Raw genomic sequence first — 26,840 nt, forward strand, 5'->3', positions numbered from 1 at the left:
AAAGTATCTAATATAGTAAATATGATCAGGGTATCTCAAATAGGGTGGATAGGACTTGTAATTCGAAATAGCGATGAAAATTCTGTTAAAAAAATAACTTCCCATGCGCCAGAGGGAAAAGGAGAAAGACTCAGAACAAGATGGTTAGAAAGAGTAAAGAAGTGGTTAAAGAACTTGGGAGTTAAAAGACGGAGAAATATAGCATCGGACAGATATAGATGGGGTAAACTGACTGAGACGATTTTGACCAATAACCGGCTGTAGTGAAGAAGAAGAAGATTATAGCGATACCATCGATAAGATTATAACGACGAAAACACAAGTTCCCGCTTCAGTTTTGTTCTGCTCTCTATCATGTGAGCTTAGAAAATGGTAAACCATACGTAAAACATGTTTTTCAACTACAGACGATGTAGGAAATGTAACACAAAGAGACCAGAAAAGAGGACCACATACAAGATCGCATAACGTGGATGTATTCTTCTGAATTGCAGGAAGCTTCTAACTTTTTTATGGCAAATAATCACATAAAAATTAATTTTCTTCAAGACGATAAATGGTTCCCAGTAAAGTATATTTCCCATCCCTGAAATTTAAATGCGAACCTAAAATTCGAAAAATAAAATATATTTCCTTTAATACTATTGCTTAAGAGTTAATAATTTTATACCGATTTTACCTACCTATGTAGTTCACTTTTTTAATTTAAAAAAACTTCGTGTGCTATTTTTAAACCAATTATAAACTAAACTTGATAAATATGCATGCAACTGCAAAGTTTCTTTTTTTTGTACATAATATAGGAACAGAGCCATAAGTCTTACCGTCCTCTTTGTGTATTGACGTATCGAATAAATTATTACATCCATAAACTACAGCCCTTCGGATACCACCTCACAAATATTGCTCTTCACTGTTTAGTCTGTTTACTATACATGAAGTAAGATCTTTTTTCTAACTTTTAAAAATTATAAATATATAATAATGTATTCAGCATTGGACGAGGTAGAATTTATGCAATTTGGAATTATTTTTATGTAAACAATTACTTTATGTTTAAGTTGATTTACGTTACATAAAGCGATATATTTCTTCATAAAAAATAAATCTTGAGCATTATTAATTTAAATTTATCGAGTCAATCTTTTAAAAATCTCTTTTAAGTAAGTATTATGAAGGGGCAGGTGTATATTAATTTTTAATTTATTTATGAATTAAGAATAATTAAACATCATGGAAAAATTCATTTCATTATTGATCTTGGTAATTCTAAAGTAAAAAATCATGCAACATAAATAGGTTGGTAAAATTAGTCATAAATATTTAACAATAATAAATAGACGATTGTTGGCCTGCTTTGGACCAAGTAAAGTATTTGTATAAAGATTTTCATAAAATATTTTTTTAAATAACTTGGTATTTTTTATAAGCCTATATTTATCTAGTTAAAATAAAACAGGTTATCATGTTCAAAAATTAAAAAAGAAAAACATTTCATTTTGATGAAAATCAGTGTTTATTGGATTATTTAAATAACCCAAATTATTTATTGGATCATATAAAACAATCGTATAAATAAAAACAATTATAAAGTAAAAAATTATGCAACGTAAATGGGTTGGTAAAATTAGTCATAAATATTTAACAATAATAAATAGACGGTTGTTGACCTGATTTGGAACATACGAAGTATTTGTATAAAGATTTTCATGAAATATTTTTAGATAACTCTGTATTTTTTCAAAGTTAAAATAAAACAGGTTATCATGTTTAAAAATTTAAAAAAAATTTCATTTTGATGAAATCATTGTTTATTAGATTATTTAAACAACCCAGATTATTTATTGGATTATATAAAACAATCGTATATCTAAAAAGAACTGAAAACTTAGCATAATTTTAAAGCTGAAAAATCTAATACAACAGTGACTTTTTGAAATTGAACAGAAAGAAAATTTACTTAAAAGTGCATAGGAAAATCTATTTTATTTAACTAAAACTACTTCTCTCTTTCAAATAATTTCATGCAATATAAATTGTTTTATAAGCTATTTGAGATCTTTCGTGTTAATTTTTCTATGTTGATGATATCTTATTTAGGGTTTGTTGCATGTTTGTTTCTAAATCTACTGCATTTGTTGCTGCATTGTTGTTTGCAACGCATCCCGTCCACACGGAAGCAGTAAGTCAACAAGTCTACTCACTTCTTATAAATAGTAATTTTCTTAAGTATTTGATTATGAAATTTAATTTAAAAAATCTGTAAGTTCAATTACATATTTTATAAAATGTTTGGTTCAAAGAGTTAAAGGATCACAAAATCAATATTTGAAGTTCAAAAACTTTGTCTTGTTTACATAACACTATTTAGGTTGCTACTAATAAATTAATCTATATTAATTAATTTATATTAATTAACCTATATAAATTAATCTATATTAATTAATCTATATAAATTAATCCATATAAATTAATCTATATTAATTAAGTTATATTAACTAATTAATCTGCATTAATTAATCTATATTAACTAACTTATATAAATTAATATATATTAACCTATATAAATTGTTCCTGTATTGTGCTTGCTGAACTTCATTTCAGATATAGGGCTTTCTTGCTAAATACGATTTAGGGTTTGGGTACAATAGACCTCTGGTCGATGTGCTCTGCTCGTCAGAGCTGCCCAACCTCTAAGTCTAACCTATATAAATTAATCCATATAAATTATCTTATATTAATTAATCTATATTAATTCAGATATATTAACTAATTAATCTACATTAATTAACCTATATAAATTAATATATAATAACCTATATAAATTTATCTATATAAATTATTCTATATTAATTAATCTATATTAATCAAGTTATATTAGTTAATTTATCTACATTAATTAATCTTTTTTAATCTTTTTTAAATCTTTATTAATTTATTTTTATTAATTAATCTATATTAATTAATGTATAAAAAATTTAAAATTACATTTCATGCATTTTATATCTAAGGTAACTATTTTATTTTAGTTTTAGACGGATAAATTACTTTTATATAAAAGTATATTTTCTAAAAATAGTCTTGTTGCTTATCCGTTACATTCGTATTATTAGTTACATTCGTATTTTATCACTCTTCGTAACAATAGACAAAAAGTGCAAAGGCGACAAGTGTTTGTCTGAATTTTAGTCAAGACTTATGATAACTTCTCTGCATTTAATATTGTTTTTTGATGGAGAAACATAAAGTTTCTTTGTTGTAAAATGTTATTACAGTGAATTTCAGAAAGTTGAGAATCTAAAAAATTAGATCAAGCTAAACGAAATTTCTAAACTAAACAGACTAAGTAGGGCAGGAAACTGAAACAAGCAGGGTATTTAAAAAATCCAATATAGAACCTTAATATACTCCTTACTGCTCAAATGAAATGAAAAAAAAAACTTTAAATTAAAGAACTTGAAAAAATCAGAGCAAAATTTAAACCCAAGTTAATACTCGAAAATGTTTGTAAATACTAATGCATGCCTACAAACGCATTCCACTGGTAAGCAATAGTTTTAAAAATACGTGAAGTGCATAAGTAAGCAAAATCGAAATTTATTTAGAAAAAATTGGAATATAAATTATATTTCCAGTAATTTGAAATATAGTTTATACTTCAAGACTGCATTCGGAAGCAGAATTTAAATTTGAAGCCTTTTTATTAAGTTTAATCTATAAATAGGAAAAATAAATAACATTCGTTTAAGATTTTGAAGCATTAGTAAGCACTAAATCAACTAAATTGGAATTTTAAGTGTGTCTTATGGGATGAGTTGACAAACTTCCGTCTCAAAAAATGCAATCCGATTCTTAAAATATGAGAGTACAAAATCAAATTAAATTAAAAAAGGGATTCCCGCAGTGGACTGATAGTTAAGACACGATTCCCAGCAGATCACCGAAGTCAAGCATCAATGGCTACGGTCAGTGTGCGGGTGGGTGACCACTTGGATCAGTCTGCGTAGGGACCGAGGGTGTGCGGTATTGGTCCTCGTTAAACTGTGCTACCGTAAAGTGCTCGACTTCGCGCGCAGGTCGTCGGGCTACCGAAGCGGGGGTGCCATCCCCTCCGCAGAGGATCAAAATTGTGATGGCATGTCTTCGGATCATCCTCCGGGATGTTTCCCAGACCGTCGCCAATAGCCCATTGTGCAGCTCTAGTGCGACGTAAATTAACAACAACAACAACAATAATAAAAAAGGGAACCAAATCATGTTATCAAAATTCACGAGCAGTTTCACGTTGGAATTAGAAAATTAATTTTGTCTTGAAATAATATGTTTTACAAATATTAAATAATTATTGTTTTATGTTACCGAAATAAATTTTTTTATAGCGGTTAATTAAAAACATCTTTAGATTCATGAGACCATCAATATCAATTTATTAGAGTTAAATTGTATACTTTATTCCGATTAATGTGTCATTCTTAAAACTAAGTGCAGATGAAATTTCCAAGTAAACAATAAAAAAAAGTTTTCTTTTAAAACAGTACAAATTTCTTGAAAGCTTTCAATACATTTTCGATTTCTTAAACTGTTTCTAAAACACTTTCAACCTTTCCCACACAGATTTAATCGCAAAGAAGACATCTTTCCCCACAATGTTAATTTAAGCAGAGATTTGCTTCCCCTTTTTTCAATTTCCACTAATCTAGAACTGTTTTCTCGATCGGTTAGCTCTAAGTGCTGCTTTTATATCAAAATTGACGTCGCTTTGAAAGCAAAATGGCTAACTTTCTTCCATCTCTATTCATAATAGTATCTTTAATATGAAAAGAACTCAACGTCATCGATTTGCAACGCTTTTTCCCCAAGCTTTGTCGAATATCGGAAAAATTCCCTATCTTTAACTAACTCTAAGAGTTCGAGCCGGAGTCTGTATCGATAAAAAGTTCCATCATCGCGCTAAAAGCTTGAGGCTTTTTTCCTCAAAGCTTCTGCTTAAGTGATACCAAGGAAATCGAATTCTATTATTACTTCCTTTTTTAAATTCGGTAATCCAATGGTCATTATCGAAATAGTTTTACAATAATATTATTTCTCAATTACAGAAACTGTTGATTTGTATTCTTAATCTTGGGATATCATTTAGGAATTATTCCAAGCAGCCTATTTCTGTAAGCTGAATCTCCCGGGGAAGAGTGAAGTTGCGTAAGGATTAAATTGGTAGGGTTAAACCGCACAAGAGCTGGATTTGGCTGGGCTGCTATAGGCTTAAACAACATTATATAACAATGTGATGAAATGGAACCATGACATAAATAAATTTTGAAAAGAAATTTCAAACAGGAGGAAAGAATCAGTGGGTTTCTTCTCAGTCATATGACTCGAAAGTAACATTAGAGAGGTCATGTCAAAATGTTCGAAAATTTGGGCAATATAAATAAACTTTGTTAAATGGGAAAGTTGTTTTCAATATTATTTAGTACACATTCTACTCCCTAATAAATAAATGTCTTACACAGCAGTATTTATGCCACAGTAAGTGAAATATTTTTGCAATGTGTTTGAGATGTTACATAAATGCAGTTAAAAGGTTCTATTAGTGATTGCAAATAAGTTGAGATTTTAAGTATTAAAATATTTACAGTGCATTTAAAAAATGTTTATGGGTCATTTATTATTTTAAATGTCAAATAAGTAATGTTTTTTTAAACTCTTTTTTGGTTATTTGTGCTGTGTAGAGAATAATTCGTTTTAGCTTATGCATTATTAAATGTGTATTTCAAAATTTAATTCATTATATTTTAAGCGATTGAGTTTATTATTGAAAATTTCATTATTGAGTTTATTATTGAACCTTGCATAAAAAATTTTATTTCATGTTTTTGATGCTTATTTAAATCAGCTAAAAGTAATAAATAAGCGAAGGAAAAACACATAATTTAGTAATTTTGCAATATGGACTGAACATTGCATGGTAAAGAGGATCGATTAATAGAACTTGTTCGTCACGTCTATTTGTAACAATATTTGGTGTTTTAAACGGAGATGAAAGAAAGCAATTAATGCAAGGCATAAACTTAGGCTCAAAAAAATTATATTTTCTTTTAAAACGTTTTGGATTTTTTTAGGTGACTGGGGTCGTTGGCAGAGCTGAAATATTATCGTCGTTATTTTTCTTGTTAGCTTTTATTTGTTACAGTAAAGCAGCCACACCAGTTACAGGTAAGAAACACATTTAAATACTTTCTTTGAAAAATATAATGATTTGCAGACAATTGACATTATAGCAGACAATATACAATGAAAAATGACATAGTGCTATCAAAAATTTTCCTTCCATTTATTTTCTTATTTAGCACTTTCAAATAAACTCTTAGAAATGTCGTTTAACATTGAACTATAATATAGGTATTTAGAATTATAAAAAGGTGCAAATTTGTCGCAACCTTAAAATGGTGCTAGGTTGTACCACATTATTATACTTCTAAACCTTGAATAAACCATGTTTTCCTTCGTATTGAATCAAAGTATCTTGTAATCAAACTAAAGCAGGGGTCGCCAAACTTTTTTGGTCATCGACCCCTACATAATTTTTCGAAATCTCCATCGACCCCCGCAAAAGTAATTTTCTGTTAATTAAAATAAAACTATATTAGATACTGTGTTTGTACATTTATTTTATGATTTTAGACATTTATTAAAGTAATAGTANGGGCACAACTTAGCATCATATTAAGGTTGCAATCATAGTTTAATATTCTTCTAAATTTCTAATAGTGTAGCATCCCTCTAATTGTGTACGTCTGTAGATGTATCACAAGTTCTATAGAGAACCGATATTGTTCTGTAGTAAAAATGACGCACAGAGCATGCCTACGAGAATGTTCGGATGCTAAATTGAAAGCTGTTTGAATGCCTCGTGATGCTGCGTAAAAGTACAGGATGCTATATGAAACTGCTAAATGTCTCCAACCTTTCATATTTTCTATTTTAATAAAAGTAAGAAGGTTAGTTACCTTTTTCAAAATACTTTTTCTTTTAATTTGTAGATTGGACATTTTTTGCTTGGTGTCTTCTGTGTGTAGCAATGGCAACATTTTCAAAAGAGCAAGGAATCACTGTTGTAGGAGTCTGTTGTATTTATGATATTTTTATTTTACATAAGGTAAATTATTAATAAAATTTTTTAAACTCGATTTCAAATTTCCTTTATAGTAGATATTTTAATTCTCTTTGAATATTTTGAAGAAAAAAAAATGTTTTCCAAATGCATTTCAAACAAAATTAATTATTTTGAAGCAAATCAGTATTTCATTTCGAAAGATTTTTATAAAAAACTTTAGATTATTATATCACTCAATTTATAATTCTTTCTATTAAAAAATTCTTAAATGAAGAAAAATAGTTTTTGTTGACAGTCAAGGGATTTAATTTCGAAATAGATTCGAAGATTTATTTCAAATATTTATTCATTTAGTTTTGGTAAAATAAAAAAAAAATATTAAGCTCAAAATTAATGAGTTCAATATATATTTATAATTTTTTCTTATCAAATGACTTCAGTATTTTGTTTCTAGCTTGTAAAAACGTACGCCTTTGCAAATTATTATTTTATTAAATCATTTCTGTACTTATCAGTTTTGAAGATTTCTTGAAAATGTTGTACTAGATTTTATATTTAGAAATACATATGAAAATAAATCCCTCGTTGTTTATACTATGTCTGAAATAACTAAAAAATATTTTCTCGTTAAAGAAATTTTATTAAAATAGGATTTGAAAATTTTATATCAGCGCATTTAATTTAAAAATTGGATTATATGTCATGGTATTACATACATTAAAGCTAAATTGAGAACAAATGCAAAGCTTGCATTTATTAGAGATTTGCAAAAGAGAGATAATTCGTTTTAGCTCTCGAGTTTCAGCTTATTGTTTATATATTTTTTAATTAAAGTTCTTTATTCAAACACTTTAAAAAAATTAATTATTCATACACCTACGATGGCTTAGAAAAAATGCCTTTCTGAAATTTTTATTTTTGGAAATGAATTTTTCATTTCAATTCCTTTTCATGAATTGTTTTTGACTCATTCAAAAAACAAAAAAAGACTAGTTTTTCACGTTAATGTGATATAGTTTAAAATTGTTTTTGAATTGGTTTAAATAGACAAAAATTGAGTAGTAATATGGCTGCTTACGTTAATTGTCTTTAAAATGCTGGAAAAGAAATTTATAATTAGTTTGTTAAATTTGTAAAATAAAAAAATGAAGATTAATCATTTATACAACAAAGGATACAGTATATTTTTGTTATGTAGACTAAAGCAAATAACAACGTGATTAAAGTACAAATAAAAGTACATAATTGGATATACTATAGTTTCCTTTCTATAAACAAAAACCTTCCTTGGTGTCAAAACCTTAAACATTGACAACGTTTGACACTGAGAAAGGAGACATTTAGATACAGAGGAATTTTCTTGTTTATAGCATGGAAACTATAAAAGTAAGAAGTATATTATGTAAATTATATACTTTCATATGAGGTTTATTTACGTTGTTTTGTTGGTTTTTGCTTTCGTATTAATGATTTAGTACATCAACATTTTTTATGTTAACAACTTTATGAAACAAATAATTTCTTGAAACAAAAAAGAAAGTGAAATAATTTTTTTCCCTACAGATTTCAATTTGTTTTTAAAGTTTTAACGAACTCTAACTGAAACATTGTTTTTTTTATTCAGTTAAGGATTCCAGAATTGTTGCAGATAGTGATGAATACCAAGAAAATTGTTTACATCAAAGAAGCTGGAGTAAGAATGTCAGCTTTGGCGATATTTGCTTTGGTTTTGCTACTGCTTCGTTTAAATGTTATGGGATCTCAATTGCCGGTCTTTACAAAGTAATTAAAATTAAGTTTATTAAATGGTACTAATCACGAACGCTGAGAAAAAATATCTGTCAAAGTTACCGTACTGTAGTAGTGGCATTTCTGGTAAAAAAACAAACAAACCTAATTCTGGTTAATAAAACCCAAATATTCGGTATTTAAACCAATCACTTGGTAGTTTTTTCGTTCATATAGTAACGATTTACTGGAAACTTTGGTTTTCACAATTATAATACGTATTACAACACATTTAGTAAGAAAATACAAAACTGGAAAGTAACTTGAACCGATCACTAGATTTTATGTCACGCTTTGAGGTATAATGTTATAAACTTGGGATAAAATATTATAAAATTACCAAATTTAATCGCTTAAAACAAAACCATATTTCATTGTTAATTTTACCAAAATCATCAACAGAACGCTTCGGTAAAATTTACCGAGCTATTCGGTGTTACCTTGGAGACAAAAACACAGTAAATTTTGCCATATTCTGGTAGTTTTGACTATACTTTTTTTCTCGGTATAATATATATATATATATATATATAAGTGACAGAAAGGGAGATATGTGTGAGGAAGACGTTGTTTGATTGTCGGTAAGATTCCAAGCAAATATCTCAGGTACCGTAGTAGCATGATCTAACCAACACTATGCAATCCAGTTCAGGAAAGTGTTACGAAGTTTGATATAATGACCACAGCAATAAAACATCATGACACACATTTCAATAGTTAAAAAGTTTGCTAAAAATTGTCTTGATTTCTGACTAACCGATTTAAATTTTCGAAATAATTGATATTTAACTTATTTAAAAAGACGGACCAGCAGTTCGATGGACGTGGCTAGTAGACAATAAAATTCACTCTTCTCTAAATGACGCAGTCAACTATTGCATACCATTCAGAAACATTTGAATAACAATTTTGAAAACGGAAAAAAAGTGTTAAAGAAATAAAATAAAAAATTTCTTAAAATCCAAAATTCATCAAAAATTTAAAAAAAATTTTTAAAATAAAAAATCATTTTTTTCTAACTAAGCACAGTTACATCATACACTACATTTATCAATTTGTTTTATTACTGATACAAACATAATCTTATTTTTGCACGTTCTTTTGTCTTAATTCATTCTTTTTTTGCATTTAGCTATACTTGACAAGACGGTGTTCAAGTGATTCCTCAACGATGCTGTGATTGAAAGTTTTCGAAAGTGAAAAAATAAATAAATTATAGATTTAATTCTGAATCACTAGAACATAAATATTTATTTTAATATACAGTAATTAAATGACTTTTTAGTAAAATATAATACGTTTTTATTAAAAACACACACTGACAGTTCACCAACAGTTTGAAATAATTACTCACTTTTAATTGCGATAGATAATACGTTAAATTAGTTTTTTTGTACCTAAATTTCCTATATTTTTAAGTAAATACATAAAAGTGATACACCAAAATTGAATAAAATTAATGATGGTTAAAAACGAAATTATATGTGTTCATTTTAACTTGCATTAACTATTGCAATAACTATTTTATCGTTTTGATATTCTATGCACGGTTGAAATGAATAAATATATAATGTGAAGTGAAATTTCAATATCAAAGATTTCCTTTTAGTAAGAATTATTTAATTCATTCGGGTGCTATTTAATTCAAAGGAAACTGTATGTGTGTATGTGTTGTTTAACTATCAATGGAAACTATTCCATTACTGAAGTTATTCATGATTTTGAGTAGTTTTCAGATAAATGCAACATCTTCGAAATTTTACAAATTCAGATGAACAACTAGATATTTTTCAATTTTAAATAAAATTAAGTACTTTCTTGTTAACAAGGATGTTTCACTCTTGAAAAAAAGAACACAGTATCAATTATATTATTTCGGAAGCACTTAGGTGTTTAAATGTGGCATTGNATGAAAGTAGAAGTAAAGTTAGTACTGTAAAATTAAAACAATATTTTTAATCAATGAGCCAAGTTCTTCAAGAAGCAGTTGTAGAAGTAGCTGGATAGAAGTTTTTTTATTTAAAACTTTTTATAGAATTTCTTTAAAAACACAATTGTTAATCTGGGCATTTGGCGATACAACACTAATAGAATTGAAGGATTTGTTACGTCAAGCGCTCATGTATCATAATTCTGATCTAGTTGCGCTTCTATGTCATTTTGATTTATGTTTCTAAGTTAACTTTCAAAAAATTCAATGACTGGCAACAGCATTCTTATTTTTTAAGACGTTTATTTTTATTTATTTTAGAATTCGTTCTTTTTTTAGCGAAATGTTTTTTAACCTAACAGGATTCTTTGCCGACTGTTCGCTGTATATATGAAGAAAATAAAGTACATATTTAAGTGTTGTGAAAAGAATCTTATTTAGTTGTACAAAGTACTTCTTTAAAAATGAAAACTTTTGCCACCAGCGAAAAAGAAATACAGCCAAAATTTGGGAGACACGTAAGAGAATTATATATAATAGATAATAATAAGTCATGAAGTCAAATGTGTAAAAACGATAAGATAAGCGCATTTTCGATGCGAAAGTACTTAAACGGTCATTTGACCGGTTATGGCGTGTTTAGTGTTAAGGATAATACGGTTTAACACGAACCTAAATTTCTAATAGTTTAGGCAATTGGATTTAGGTAAAGGGTTTTGGAGAAATTTCAAAATANATTTTCGATACGAAAATACTTAAACGGTCATTTGACCGGTTATGGCGTGTTTAGTGTTAAGGATAATACGGTTTAACACGAACCTAAATTTCTAATAGTTTAGGCAATTGGATTTAGGTAAAGGGTTTTGGAGAAATTTCGAAATATGCCTTTTCATATCGCTAATATTCATAGTCTATGAATGTTTTATTTTCATTTTATTTGTAATTATGGATAATTGAATTCGTTATAATACAGAACAAATTCGTTTTTATCTTACTTATTTTTGAACATCTTTGTTAATTTTAACAAGAAAAAAAAACAAGTACTTGTTTTCATTGTAATTTAGCAGTCTTTTTTATAGAGCCAGTTTTTAAATTAAAGATGTCATTTAGAAAATATTAGAACTGAGCGTTGAAACGTTTTTTTTTTTTTTAAATAATTGAGTGACTGTGTAAATAAATTTACATTGTTTAAGCATCTAAATTATTAAAAACAAGTGAAAAATTGTAAGACAAAATAAATTAAATAATTTCCAACATTTTAAATTAAATTTATCTCAGTTACTTTTTATTAATATCATAAAAATTTAGTATCTTGCTAGTTTAGCTTTTTAAGGAATAACGCTGATGAATCACTTATACTAAATAAGAATATTGATTTATAATTTTTATAAAAACCACTATTTTTTAAAAGGTTTTTAGTATGGTTTTATTAAAATCACTTTTAAAAATATCGAACTAAATTAAAGTATAAAGTAACGGTACTTTGGGTTCATCAGCAATGAAATCCATTTCACCGTAAAATATTATACAGTAATTTTAAAGTTTTAAATTAAATAGTTTTTGTATTTATTTAATTTCATTTACTAAACTATTTTACACCTTTCAAAATTTTTTATATTGATTGCATTTTATGACGAATTAAATAATTCATTAATACATATTGTACAATATTTGTCATTTTATAAATTTACATAACAATTTCTTGATTTTTACTTTTTGATATCACTTAATTTCATTTTAAAACTTCTTACGCACTTTCAATCATTTTGCTGAGCTTTACACTTTTGCATAATTTTAAACCCTTTTTTTAAATCCATTCATGCAATTTAATATAATTCTTAGAGTACCGACACTTAGGACACATCATTCATAAAATCCATTTTTAGGTAAAATCCATTTTTAACGTAAAATATCATGCATAATTTTTACAGTAATATTTATTTAATTAAATTGATTCCGTAATTTTACGGTAATCAGTACTGTAAAAATTACGGTATATCAGCTTTTTGTTCCATAACATATTACGGTAAAAAGTACCGGCACCCTAAGTGCCGGTGCTTTTTACCAGAGTTTTTTTACAGTGCATAAAATGACTAACATTTGTCGTTTTTCAAAATACGAGCTGTGTTACGAATGATGACAATAGATCCGTTATCCTCTGGTAGTTTCTATATGTTTTCTCCATAGAATGACATGTCTTTCTAATAATAGAAAGCAAAAAAATGATTGCTTACTCTCTTGTAGACTATAATCATTTTTTCATTGATTATGTACTTTCATTATATTTTTAGATTCGATAACCCAGCTGCCGCAGCAAATACGCCCACCCGGCAATTAACCATGCATTACCTGATAGCTCTCAACAGTTGGCTCATTTGTTTCCCATGTGATCTGTGTTGTGATTGGACCATGGGGACAGTGCCCCTTATCACATCGATTTGGGATCATAGAAACTTATCTACTCTGACATTTTACACGGCATTTGGAACATTACTTTGGATAAGCGTTTGGGATTATGATTTTCGATCAAAGACGATACTTATGGTAATTTAATTATATCATACATGGTATATTAAACTATCCATACTATTAATACTACATAATCACCAATTTTATTTTTGGAGTCCTTATAAAAAGAAAATCATTAGTAACCACAGATTTTAGATCACAAATTAATATTTAAGTTTAAATAAAGGTCAACACGCTGTCCAAAACTAACGAAAATCATCAAGATTGTCGAGATCAACAAAACTGTATTCTCCGTATCAAACTGAAAAAGATTGGCTATTATCTGTTTTAGTTTCTTCTGACTCATAAATTTATTTTGATGATTTCAACTCCAGTTAAAAGATTTATTAGTTTTTGATAAAGGTTTAATGTTTTCATCCTTAACCCTTTATATCACCGTGTTGCATATCTGCAACATACACAAAAAGCCTATGTCTTTTCCCCAACAAATTTTGAAGGACGATTTTGGCGATTGTCGGCCAAAACCAGTGCGCCAAGATGAAATTGGGCAATTGGGCACTGGCCTAATTGGGCTAACAAAAGAATCAGATGCAAATACCCAAAATGCAAAGAATTTACACAAACTATTTGTGAGAAATGTGGTGTAGGACTTTGTTACAACAAAAGTAACAACTGTTTTAAAAATTTTCATATGAATTAAAATTTTTGAATCTTTCAATCTTAGTGCCATTTTTCACAATGTTGCAGGAATGCAACAAGCACTTTTTGTCATTTTGCATAAGGGTGCAGAAATGCAACAATCAATTTTTTTCCAAGAATTTTTCTTATTTTATGTTGTAAATTTTTTTATTATTTTTTACATGCTTAGAATGATGCATTCTAATGTATGAGTAATTTTTATTAAAATCAGAGATGTTGAGATATAAAGGGTTAAATAATGATTTGTGAACTATTAGGGAAGTTTTTAGGGACTTGAAGAATTTAATGTAGTGCGAAAAAACTGAACACTCTGAATAACTTTTAATTTAAGAATCGGATTATCACGTATTTGGACTATCTTAATGGTATTTGAGCTTCACCTTAAAAATACTTATTAATTAGTTAATCTACGAAATTAAACACAAAAACGTATTTTCCTCTTGAAGAAATACCTCTTTTTTATGGATTCGGATTTTGGATCTTCAAAATATGGAGGATAGCCGAAATCTGGAAAACATAGTTCCAATAGTTTGGTCATGAGAACTGTCGAAAGTTTGGACACTTCAATTTTGATTTTACTTTTTGCGTATTTCGTCCTTTCTCTAGATCATTTAAAGCCAATCAAAATATTTTTGCACAACCTAACTTCTAGAAAAGAAGTTGTTATATAAAGCGTTAACTAAATATCCGAGCACTTTTTTATGGGTGGTGGTAGCGGGCATTGCATTATTAGACTATATATTTTTCAAAAAAAAATGGCAGGTTTAAAAAATACATACATTCTCGCAATATAGACATACATAAAAATATTGAGAAAACTTACATGCAGTGATAAAATTGAGATTCGAATTTATTAAGCTTTACTTAATGAAGGTATGAGTGATGCTTTGAAGAAAAAAATGTCTTATTCAGATAAAAAACTGATATAAACTCATCTCTAACTCTTATTAGGTAATTTCAACTTCATGTTTCAAAATCCATTTATAAGTAAAGTTAGTTATGATAATGCAGCAACAATGGAGAGAAAATTAGCAATTAGTGCAATCTCTTGTAAATTGATTGGTATAAATATTACTTGGATATCGGTAAAAAAATTTATGGTATAGACGTGTCACTAATTAGATACGGCACTGTAAGTGCAAGGTCGAGTTTAATTTGCTATAGGTCAACAACGTTTGAGAATGAAAAAATGAGTTACTAACTCGTCATCGGTCAACAATGTGTTAACTCCAAAACGCCAATTTATTTTGTCAAGTCTTAAAACTTAGCAACTCTCCTCAGTAGATAAAATTACTAAGGAACAATCTTTGAGAGGTTTCGAAGTGAAAGAAGATTCCAAGTGCATTTGGCAACAACGAATCAACGACTACCTTTCTCTGGATGCATATTACTTCACCAATGGTGCAATTGAAAAGATGTGAGGAATATAAATGAATTTGATTGGGTATTAAAAATTTACAGTTTACGTCAATCGGAAGTTCGCATAGGAGAAATAAAGCCAAGACAAAATTATATATCTTATTAACAATATACAAGCTTGAAATTTTATTTTTTTGAATTTACTGAAAAATCTCTTTAAACTTTTAATGTCTAAACTTCTCATTTATGTAATATGATAGAAGAGAATATCTAGTTCAACGCCCCTTTACTTAAATCTTCTAAAATTTCCTGACAAATTGATATTGAATATCAGCTTTTAGATAAATCTAACGACATTATTCTTCTATTTTTTCAGAGCTTAGCACTTTTGGCTTTTCCTTTTCTACCTGCATCGAATTTATTTTTTCCAGTGGGATTTGTGATCGCAGAAAGAGTTCTTTATACCCCAAGCATGGGATTTTGTCTCATAGTTTCTTACGGATGGAATCTTCTTCAATACCGCACGCAAGTTTATTTTTTCTTTAGCGTGTGTAACTTAAAAAATTGAAGTATGAATAAATTTTATTTATTGCGAATTTAATTTGCAGAAAATTGAAATCGATGGCATGGTGCTTAGTGGCTTTTATTGTTCTGGTGTTTGTTGCAAAAACCATCCACCGAAATTTTGATTGGTAAGGAAATTTATCTTTTAATAATTATAGATTTTTTTATAAATGCATGATATTATCAATTGAGGGCTTAATTTCAAAGAGAGAACACCGGTGTGGAAGTTTCAAATTATTTTTTTCTTTCTATTTTTACATAGTTTGACAGTATTTTTTATATTCTTCTAAACGCGTAGCATTCGTACTGTCACATCCGTAATCTCATCGAAAGCACTGTAGTGAATTGAGATTGCTTCGAAGTAAATTGCCTGATTAAAGCTGAGGAACAATGAAACAAATCTTTTAATTACTATAGTATTTTTTATAAGTATGATATTATCAATTGAGGGCTTAATTTCAAAGAGAGAACACCAGTGTGGAAGTTTCAAATTATTTTTTTCTTTCTATTTTTACATAGTTTGACAGTATTTTTATATTCTTCTAAACGCGTAAGTTAAGACTAATTTCAAATCACGTAGCATTCGTACTGTCACGTCCGTAATCTCATCGAAAGCACTGTAGTGAATTGAGATTGCTTCGTAGTAAATTGGCTGATTAAAACTGAAGCACGGGAGCGTGCGGGATGCTTCGCGAAAGTACAATTTAGAGAGGTTTTATACATAAACGAAATGTCCCAACATAAAGGGGTCGTGCCGTGGTGGCTCAGGGGATAGAGCGTTCGCCTTCGAACCGGATACGAACTCCAGCCTTGGCTGGTCAGGACGAATTTCGCATCCCGCTAGCACCGAACGCAATGCTGACGTGAAATGTCCTCATTGGTAGACGGATCATGGGTTAGAGTCCCCTTGCTGTCAGGCTAACCGTGCGAGGTTCTCGTGGTCTTCTTCTCTATGTAACGCAAATGCGGGTTAGTTCCATCAAAAAGTCTTCTACGAAGGTAAAATTTCTCCCAATATTTGATCCAGGAGTTACCTTTTCGTCTGGATTGGGTTCAAAATTACAAGGCTAAGGAGTTGATTATTAGTTGTCGTAAACCCAAAATTTGGTCCGCTGTTCAAAGACGGTTATAAAATTATAAAGCATAGAAAGGTCTGTGCAACTCAGTTTCATCTCGAAATAGTTAGTACCTTACAGTTCGTAACTACGTACGCTGAGGGCGAGGAATGTTAAGTAAAAGAGCGAAATCGTTAACGAGAAAAATAGGCTCATCAGCGTGAATGTGGACACAGAGTCTTCGCAAGCTTTAAAAGGTTAAATGGTTATAAGTAATACGACTGGTAATAAGTACTAAATTTACGACAGGATGACTCGTTTCTTTATTTCACTAAAATTAATTGACACTTTGTGATCGTTGCATAAAAAGTCATACAGAATATGTATGTTTTATTCCACGCAAAGAATTGTTTCATATAGATATTTATATTTTTTGATTAAATAAGTAACAAAACTCTGAATTTAAAGATATTTTTCGTTTAATATATCTCCAGTGTGTTTAAAATTCTTTAAAAAGAAAAAAATAAGCTTATGTGCAACGCATTTGACAGCTTAAATGACATACAGAACGCTGTTATATTTTAGAGTAAATTGGAGAAAATTTCTAAAAATATAGATCCCGTCATTCGAAAATACTTTAAGAAATAAATTTAAAGCGATAAAAATTTACTGTTGTGTTCTACTTACAAAAACAAAAAAGTCTTTCAGAACGTGAAATAAATGAAGAAGAAAGTTTCAAAACTAGGCGCAAAGTTTTCAAACAGAAGGCGTTACTATGCTAAGTGAAATAAACTAAAAAAATAATTCTCCTGTAAATATTTTGGTTTGAATAATTTCTCATATGCAGAAGAAAAAACCGTTTTAAAGTTTCTCTCAACGGCTCTATAAGTTGATGTCTAATTGAGAATCTTGGAAATGTAAGACAACCATACATTTTTATTAATTTCCGTTTTACCTTAAAATTGATTTTTCAAATATTTGGTAATTTTTGGGTCAGTGGTATACATAATGTCTTCCTATTCACTTCAATTAGGAAATTTAGATTTCATCATAATTTAATTTTAAAACTAAATCGAGAAAAAATGCATAACATTCTGTTTTATTTCCCTCTTTCTCGCATGGTTTTAAACACTATATATTTGTCTCAAATATTTGATTATTTCTTTATTTAAAAAAAATGAAAATTTAAAAATAAGTAAAAAAAAAATATCATAAGTTATTAATTTGATAAACTGAGAAACTTGGATACCATAGTTTAAGGATTTCTATTTATTTTTAGTATTTGCATATTGCCAAACTAAAATCAAGTTAAGCAGTGATTAATTATCCCTTATGAAAAGTTTTCTCTTTCATGAAAATGAAGAAATTTACAGAAATTTTAATTATTTTCCAGTTCTTCTGCATGACAGCTTCAAAAATATTAATTTTTGCTTCAATACATAATATTTAATAAAACAATTTATTATCCAGTAAAAAATAAAGAAAATTATTCAATGGTTTAAATTTATTTTACTATTCGCTAATTAGGTTTTATTGTCAAGCATATCAATTGCTACAGTTTAAGGAAAAAACATTCAAGAAAAATGAAACTAGGAAATTAATTTATGCAAATTCTAATAAAGGCCGTGAAAAATTGAAAAATAATCTTCAAATATATTTTTTCTGGTATGTTTATGATATACTATGCAATACGCATTTTTTCAAATCCATTTTTATTTTGCTATAAATTGTGCTTAATATTTTTTTCACAGAAAATAAAGTCCTTATTAATTACACATTCATGATTTGTCAATTCTTTCCTATAATAGGATTTTCCTTTCATAAAAAAGTATATTGAAACCGGTAATTCAGAACGGGATTTTCAAAAATTTATTTTATCTTAATAGAAGTGCAAAATTTTTTTAAAAAAATTTTGAAAATTAAAGAAAATAGAGATTTTTAAATATCAAACAGTTGTCAATATTTGTAATATTAGACTTTAACTTAATAAGCTACGGAATATCATAAAAATTACAAAAAAATAATTTTAGGCTACGATAACAATCTTAAAAATATAAAAAGGAATCAATGTTCATATTAAACATTTATAGCTCCTGCTTATCGGAATCACCCGCATATAAACCTATATTAATACAAATCTATATTAATTCTTTGTTTTAGATAGTTTTTATTATTTTGTGCCGTAATGGACTTTATTGTTCGTTGCTATTTTACCATTTAAACAGCTTCTACTGCAATATACTCTGTTTCATTATAAAAAATTTGAACTGAAACGTAATAAATTAGATTAAGATTCATGAATCATAAGCATTGTTTATTTCCTTTTTTTCTTAGGCAGAATGAATACACAATATTTATGGCTGGTTTAAAAGTGAATCAAAGAAATGCCAAGTTGTACAACAATGTTGGGCACTCACTCGAAAGTCAAGGAAAATATCGCGAAGCTTTGGAATATTTCAGTGTAGCTGTAAAGTAAGTTCTCATTAAAAATTAATAAAAAAAAACTGAATAATTTGAATTTATCGATCAAGTGTTTTGCGATGATTTCTGATTGGGAGAAAGATTCGTCCTATTTACTCATTATTTATTGAAAGTCATATTAACTTAGTTAATTTATTTTAAAGTTAGTTCAATAAAAGAAGAAGCACACCTCCAAAGGAATTAAAATTTAAAATAAATTTAATTCCAATGAAATATTTTTAAAAAGCAATACTATAAATAAATGAAAACATGCTAATTTAGTACAAAAAAAAATAACCGGATATAAAACATTTACATTTTGGGAACTGTTACCTATCATTAATATAAATAATGCACAAAAATTATTATTCGTTATGTGGCACTTGTTACAGAACAATGATCTAATTTATGATCAAGATCGTTTCACCCATTTTGTAATTTCCCAATATCAATGCTTTGTAATGACACACTAATGCGTTTTTCACGTTTTTGGAGTACTTCCAGCATTAATATTTTATAAAAGCGTTTTTAATGTTAAAAAATTACGGAAGCACTGTTTATTAACTACTGTTTATGAAATCACTGTAAGAACTAACATATTAGTGCAGTGCTTGAAACTATTGACTGTGTCTTTGACTACAACATTTGTGAAATGAACTTAATTACAGATTAGAGTGTCCAGCATCAAAAAGTTTATGCATCGAAATTTTTTAGACTTAAAAAACTTTACACTACATTACAGTCAGAGACATGAATACTTTTATCCGGTTATGCCGGTAAAGCTATCATGACTATAAAAATGTAGGTCTGCCTGTAAATTTCGTCTCGTAAAAGGTACTGTACCGAGCACAAGGGTTCGTTTCGATTGGAGATGAATAAAACAGTCCTTAATACTCAAAACATTTATTAGGAGAAACTTCCAGAAAATACAGCTCAAATAAATCGAATAACAGTTTAGTACACAACTTCAGGCTTCTATATCTATCTATCTGTTAGTGTATATATATATATATATATATATATAACTCCAAATAACTAACCAAAGATAACTATACAAATTGCAAAGGTATGAAATATTTCGTTAATAAAACAATACACAGAAAATGTAAATTCTTTAAGACACTTTAAAAATGTTTTGGCAACGTTTTTCTTTTATATTTTCAGCTTCATTGTTTTTCACAGCCATTCACTTCTTTTTACGAACAATAAAAAAGAAATCAGCATTTTCCCCTTTGCGCTTGGGACCATTCTTATGTTTACTCGAAGACATACGTTTCCTATAAATTACCTGTTTGGATATATTTTTTTAACTTTACCTGTAACTTTCACATAGATACGAGACATAGATACATACATATATGAACGTGCTTTCATGACGATATGTTTCTGTGAGGTCCTTTCTACGGTAGTTTCCTATCCGAAATATATGTCACGTACTATATTGCGCGTTACCCTTTTCAGATCCATTAAGTTTAACCCACCTTGTTCCGGTCAAGATTGTTTTCTTTTGCTTTCTCTAATACTTTTTTTTTCAACTCTTTGCAAAATCGTGCGCATTGCGGTCTTGTACCATCTAAGTATTTTTCCCTTTTTCTAAGAATTTTTTACGCGTTTCCTGACTGAACTGTTTCACCCTGAGGGGAAATAGGGAAAACTAAAATGAAATGTGACGTACGTCGGAGGCATTTTCTTTCTAAGAGAAGCATTAGATAAAGTTATATGCTACTACTCCGGCACTTATGATTTTAAAAATGAAAGGATTTTTAAAGCATCTTTGAGAAAAAATATAAGCTGTTCATCTGCCCCTTATTGCTACTGAAGAATGTTGTAGAAGACTGTAGAATTAGATTTGATAATGTTTAGAAATAAAAACCTGGATTTTCTTCTCTTAGACATTGTTTTTATATTTTAAGCTGCAATGGGACATGAAATTCTTTTAGTCCATAAAAATATGATAATAATGCCTGTAGAAAAATGTTAGTTTTTAAAACAGATGCATTACGCTATTAAGTCACTCAAATAATAAATGATAAGCTTAAATTTTTTTTATATTAATGTGGTAATGCAAAAGTAAATAGCTGATTTTATCAAATAGCTGATACCCGAGCAAGTTTTTAAAATATGGCATTCAGGACCCTGAATTATTTTGGGAATTATATAATGAAGAAGATAAAGTGAAACAAAGTGTAATAAATATTGATACCAATGTAGTCGATAGTTGATAGAGTATAGAAATCTCTTTATACCAATCGCACTGTCACTNCGTTGCCATTCGGGGAGTTATAATGAGGCTTTTTTTGTCGCCGTGTAAGAGAAATATATATATAGATACTTGATAAATACAGAGACTTGCTGGAAATTTGGAAATCTAACTTTTGAATGTCATTTGTAAAATTTAACTTATTTAAATGCATATATTAAGGTGTTTGACCAATTTTGACAAGTTTTTTTAATATCAACATAAAATTCACAAAAATTAGTTTATTTGTTTTATTATGTATAAAAGCGTATAAAATTTCCAAAAAATAATAATAATTTTCATTTTTGTAAAAAAAAAGGCAAAAATAAGGCATTTTTTTTTAAAATTTAATTTATGCTAAGCACTATAAGAAAAGTTTCATCGCCTAAAATAAAATCTCCTTAGGAAAATAAAACTTCTTAAGCGCAAGTGCATATACTACTGAGTTAGGGATCAATGTAGTTAAAAAGCAAATTTGTAAAAAAATTTCTTGTCTTTGCGAAAAAACATGCATAATTTTTTTTTCTCTTAGTCTGATTTTGAGATAAATGCATTTAAAGACTTTAATCTATCCATTGTTATCATCTTGCACAAAAACTGTTATAACTTAGCAAAGAGTAATTAGAGTACGAACAAAAGTAAAGTTTTTTTTAGAAAACTAAGAGTACAGGAATTAAAAATTTATAATAACTCAATTTCAAACATTTTAGTCCCAAATCATGTTTTTGCACTAGTCAGATACTTTTTTAATATATTTTTTTTCTCTTAGTCTGTAGTTCAAACCATGTGTGCTGTAATATAATAATAAACAATCAAGAACAATTATGGACAATAATTTTAAAAACAATATGAGATATCGTGTATTAAGATGACTTAAAATTTGAAAAGCATCTGATTTTGAAATAAATGTATTTAAATACTTTTGTCTATCCATTGTTATCATCTTGCACAAAAACTATTATAACTTAGTAAAGACTAATTACAGTACAAACAGAAGTAAAGTTTTTTTTTAGAAAACTAAGAGTACAGGAATTTAAAATTTATAATAACTCAATTTCAAAACTTTTGCCCCAAATCATGTTTTTGCACTAGTCAGATACTTTAATATTTTCGTTTAAGAAAAAAAAATCTGAAATTAAACTTTTTTTATATTTAAGCAATATTTCAAATCTAACTATAATTGATGAAAGTATTTTAATATGTTATTCTCAAAAGAATATTAAAAATATTTGTATATAATACATTTGCATTTTTTATATGTTTTAGAATTCAGCCAGATGACATTGGAGCACATATAAACGTTGGGAGAACATATCACCATTTACTTATGTATGAAGATGCGGAGAAGGCTTTTAGAAAGGTTAGGACAATCATGATTTGGACATAATAAGGATATTCACGAAATAGAAATCTTATTTTCTACTTTCTCTTGCATCAACATCCGGGAATGAATTAGTAATTTTATTGAGATTGCAACACCTGCGGAAAAACGGATTGACTACACGCGTTTAATTTTGTCTAAGAGTATTTATAATTTAGATAAATCCCATTTTATAACTTTAAGAAATATTGTAATTTTAATTATTAGTTCTGTCCCGTATACTATCGGTATCTAATACCATAATACGGTGTATATTCACTGCTACCTTAATAGAATGGAATATTTACTCAGATTTCTGTTCACGTTGAGACATATTATCGTGCAATTAAGCTTAAAAAAAGTGCGATAATACCTATCGACATATTAAGGATGTAACATTTTGGACGATATTATAAATCAACTCTCACCGAAATTTTTTACATAATACTTATTACCTTATACCTTAACCTATTACCTTAAACCCCATAACATGTTTGAATCTACTGTTATTATACTCATAAATCTTTTAACGGAACTGTCCTTGCATCAGAAAGGTCCTGGGTTCGAATCCCGGGCAAGGCATGGATGTTTCTTTCTCTCTCTGTGTGTTCTATGCCCTTTCTCCTCTGTGTGTGAATGTGACCCACCTATAAACGGGCTGTGGTTGTGTGAGTGGCGTGGCAGAAGTCGAATTCCTGGCCATAGATGGCGCCACTTAGAAACAGGAACAATCGCACCCCCACTGTCTAAACAGGCATACGGCAAAAAAAATCTTGTAACAAATTTAAGCAGTGTTAACTGTTATTGGTTTCCATACTACAGACTGATAGCCAGTGCTAATAAAGTATGTGTATTTTTTGCGTACGGAGCTATTTTGTGTTATATAATCTTTAGGTCTAAAAAGATGATTTTGTTTTTCTTTTATAACCGGCGTTGTACAAAGGACTCAAAACGACTTTCAAGGTTCAACTTCGTAGCCTTGTAATTCTGAACCCGATCCAGAGGACAAGGGGACTACTAGATCAAACATTTATTCAAACTAGTACTCATGGAGGATTTTTTGATGAAACTAACCCAAATTTACGTTATACAGAGAGGAGAATCTTCCAAAATTAGCCCGAAGACAAGTGAGATTTAGCCAATGATCCGTCTACCACTGAGGATATTTTAAGTCAGTGCTGTACGAACCGGGAACTGAATTCGTATCATATAGCCACCGAAGGGATTTGAACCTGGATCACCTCATTGACAGACGAATGCTTTATCTCCTGAGCCCCCGCGGCTGAAAACAATATGGCCGTTTGTTGGGCTATAGATAAAGTTCTGGTGGGGCTTTACCAAATGCTCAACGGTGTGGTGTAAATTTCCCCATTCGTAAGTCAGGGCTTGTCGTCAGATCTTGGGTACATTTGCTTATTTTACCAGATCTTACTTTTAAGGTTGATCTAAGTATAAAATGAAGTTACTTTTACTAGCAACTAATAATATAATTGTGTTGTTGTTTGAAGTAGGCCAGGAGATCAATTCACGTAAGATATAAACATAACTGCGTGGGGTGATTTCCTTAAAGAAAATAATAAGTGATTTGATCAAATTCCTTAATTGCTTAAGTGAGAAAAAGAAATAAACAAGTTAGAACTCGCACAGCTCTATCTTTCTCTTGTTACTACTCCCCTTATTGAAAATAGTGCATAAATTCGGCTGCTGATAATAATCAATGTTTATTGTTTTGAATTATCAGAGTAATCAAGGGAAGTGAGTGTCACATCCTAGTTTAAAACATACTAATGTTTTTATCAGGTTAAATGCTCCTGCTTGGTTCACTTTTGCCCGGTATACACCACACTGATGTTTTTTTAAGAATAATTGCCACTGCCCAGCATACAGCCACACGTACTGTAACCGACTTATTCGATTATTATCAACAATAACCGATTATTAATTATATCAAGCGATTAATTACATTGGCTGTAACACCTAAACAATATTATTTCATCGTTTCACTAAAACGGTTGAGGGATTTGATTAAATCACTTAATTTTTTTTGGGGGGGGGAATCACCCCCCATCATTTTTATTTTAATATCCTGTCTGAATTGATCGTCTAGTTTAGGTATTTGATCAAATCTCAATTTTTATCATCTTCCTGCGACACTGACAAGCAAATCAAACCGCAGACCGACAAGGCGCATACGTGACATTTTTTCTCTCCCTGTGTTTTTCACTATGATTTTACACAAGTGCTCACTATTGTTGAGCATTCGAAAAAACGTGTTCCGGTAAATTTGAACACATTTTCAATGGGTTGTATAATCTTTAGGACATGAGAGAAAGAATTATTGGAAATTGATTTACAACAGATTCTTTGACGGGTTATAAATAAATAATAAAAAAATCGAGCAAAATTAAAAAAAAGTTGTAACTTACATTTCCTTAATAAATATAAATAATTTAAGAAATTGTGAATAACTATTATTTTGCCTTATACTTGTACTGTACATACTTAAAATCGTTTTTTAATTTTTACATTGTTTGACTAGAGGAAAAATTCCTACATATATAATAAAGCAAAAATCAAAAATTTAAGTTGATAATAGGGAAGAAAATGTTTTAGCCAGACTATTAAAAAAAAAAAAAGCAGTGTCCAATTCAAAAGATTGAGGATGAGGAGATATTCAGTAGTTATAAAAATAAGTATAAAAGTGAAGTGCCATGCATTTTTCACTTTCGATCAATCAAAAATGGAAATGTTTCCTCATTAGTCTACTTTAGAAATGCAGTTTTGAAATTTTTATTTATTTTCATGTATTTGTTGGCCTTTTCTCTATTAGCTTGTTTAAGGAAAAATTTCAAAACTTCGATTGGCTATAAAAAACAATCAAAATTTCGACAAAATCAAGAACTTGAAACCATTGAAACTGCATTGTTATCATATAAAAAAATTTCAATTGAAATTTGATCGAAATTTCTGTGGTCAATATTTTTATTTTCAGATAAAAATAATAAATTCTGCTTTTAAGCATCATAAAACGATGGAAATTTTCATTTTCGTCAAGCTCAAAGACACATTTACAATTTGACTTACCTGAAAGTAGTCTCTAGCTTGATTGACGATAAATGCTTTCGGCATTAATATGAAAATCAATTTTATTTTTACCAATTACAAAATGTTGAAAGTCTGAATGTCGTCAGAGCATCAGTTACAATTTTAATGCTCCAGCTAATACTAAAGTACTTAGAATTTCGATTGTTGATAAACTAATTTTGAACAATTTATCGCGATAAATTCTTTTTTCAGTTCTCAAGAAGCAATTGTTGTCCAGAACGGATATCCAGTAAAAAATTGAGTGCCCTAGTCAGTTATAAGGAATTTTCTTTGACGATATATTTGATTTAGTGTTGAAAGGACAATAAATTCCGCTTGTAGGAAATGATTGAAACTGTATACTTTAGTAAAATTTCGATTGCAAGATATAATCTGGATAAAAACGGAAGAAAATTAATAAAAACGTAGAAAAAAGGGCAGCGAAATAGTCAACATTTGGTGTTGCTGTGAGTGTTGTGAACAGAATAGATTGATTAAACACATTTTTAAGGAAAATTATTAAAATATAATTTATATGCAATCAATTTGACAAATTCAAATCTATGAGGGCTGGGATAGCCTGGTCGGTAGGGAGCTGGGCCCATGTCCGAGAGTTCGTGGGTTCGAGCCCCGCCGGGCGTAGACTCCCCGTGTAGTAAAGTGACTGATGCACGTTAAATCTGTCAAGTCGCGAAAGTCCTCCTCATTGAATTTTTAGG

The 26,840-nt window shown here is 28.9% G+C and overlaps 1 protein-coding gene across 1 annotated transcript in view; it reads left to right on the forward strand.

The window, feature by feature from the left end:
* Window positions 1–26,840, forward strand: part of LOC107447383 (protein O-mannosyl-transferase Tmtc3) — a 133,041-nt gene that overhangs the window by 77,514 nt on the left and 28,687 nt on the right. Inside the window, exons 3-12 of the mRNA XM_043039139.2 lie at window positions 804–940; window positions 2,101–2,182; window positions 6,120–6,213; window positions 7,041–7,156; window positions 8,739–8,896; window positions 13,124–13,376; window positions 15,736–15,884; window positions 15,968–16,051; window positions 19,313–19,450; window positions 22,944–23,037. Of these exons, the coding sequence (XP_042895073.1) occupies window positions 804–940; window positions 2,101–2,182; window positions 6,120–6,213; window positions 7,041–7,156; window positions 8,739–8,896; window positions 13,124–13,376; window positions 15,736–15,884; window positions 15,968–16,051; window positions 19,313–19,450; window positions 22,944–23,037 (1,305 nt within the window). The remainder of the gene's footprint in view (window positions 1–803; window positions 941–2,100; window positions 2,183–6,119; window positions 6,214–7,040; window positions 7,157–8,738; window positions 8,897–13,123; window positions 13,377–15,735; window positions 15,885–15,967; window positions 16,052–19,312; window positions 19,451–22,943; window positions 23,038–26,840) is intronic.

The sequence above is a fragment of the Parasteatoda tepidariorum genome, chromosome 3 (assembly GCF_043381705.1).
Source record: "Parasteatoda tepidariorum isolate YZ-2023 chromosome 3, CAS_Ptep_4.0, whole genome shotgun sequence".
Taxonomy (NCBI): domain Eukaryota; kingdom Metazoa; phylum Arthropoda; class Arachnida; order Araneae; family Theridiidae; genus Parasteatoda; species Parasteatoda tepidariorum.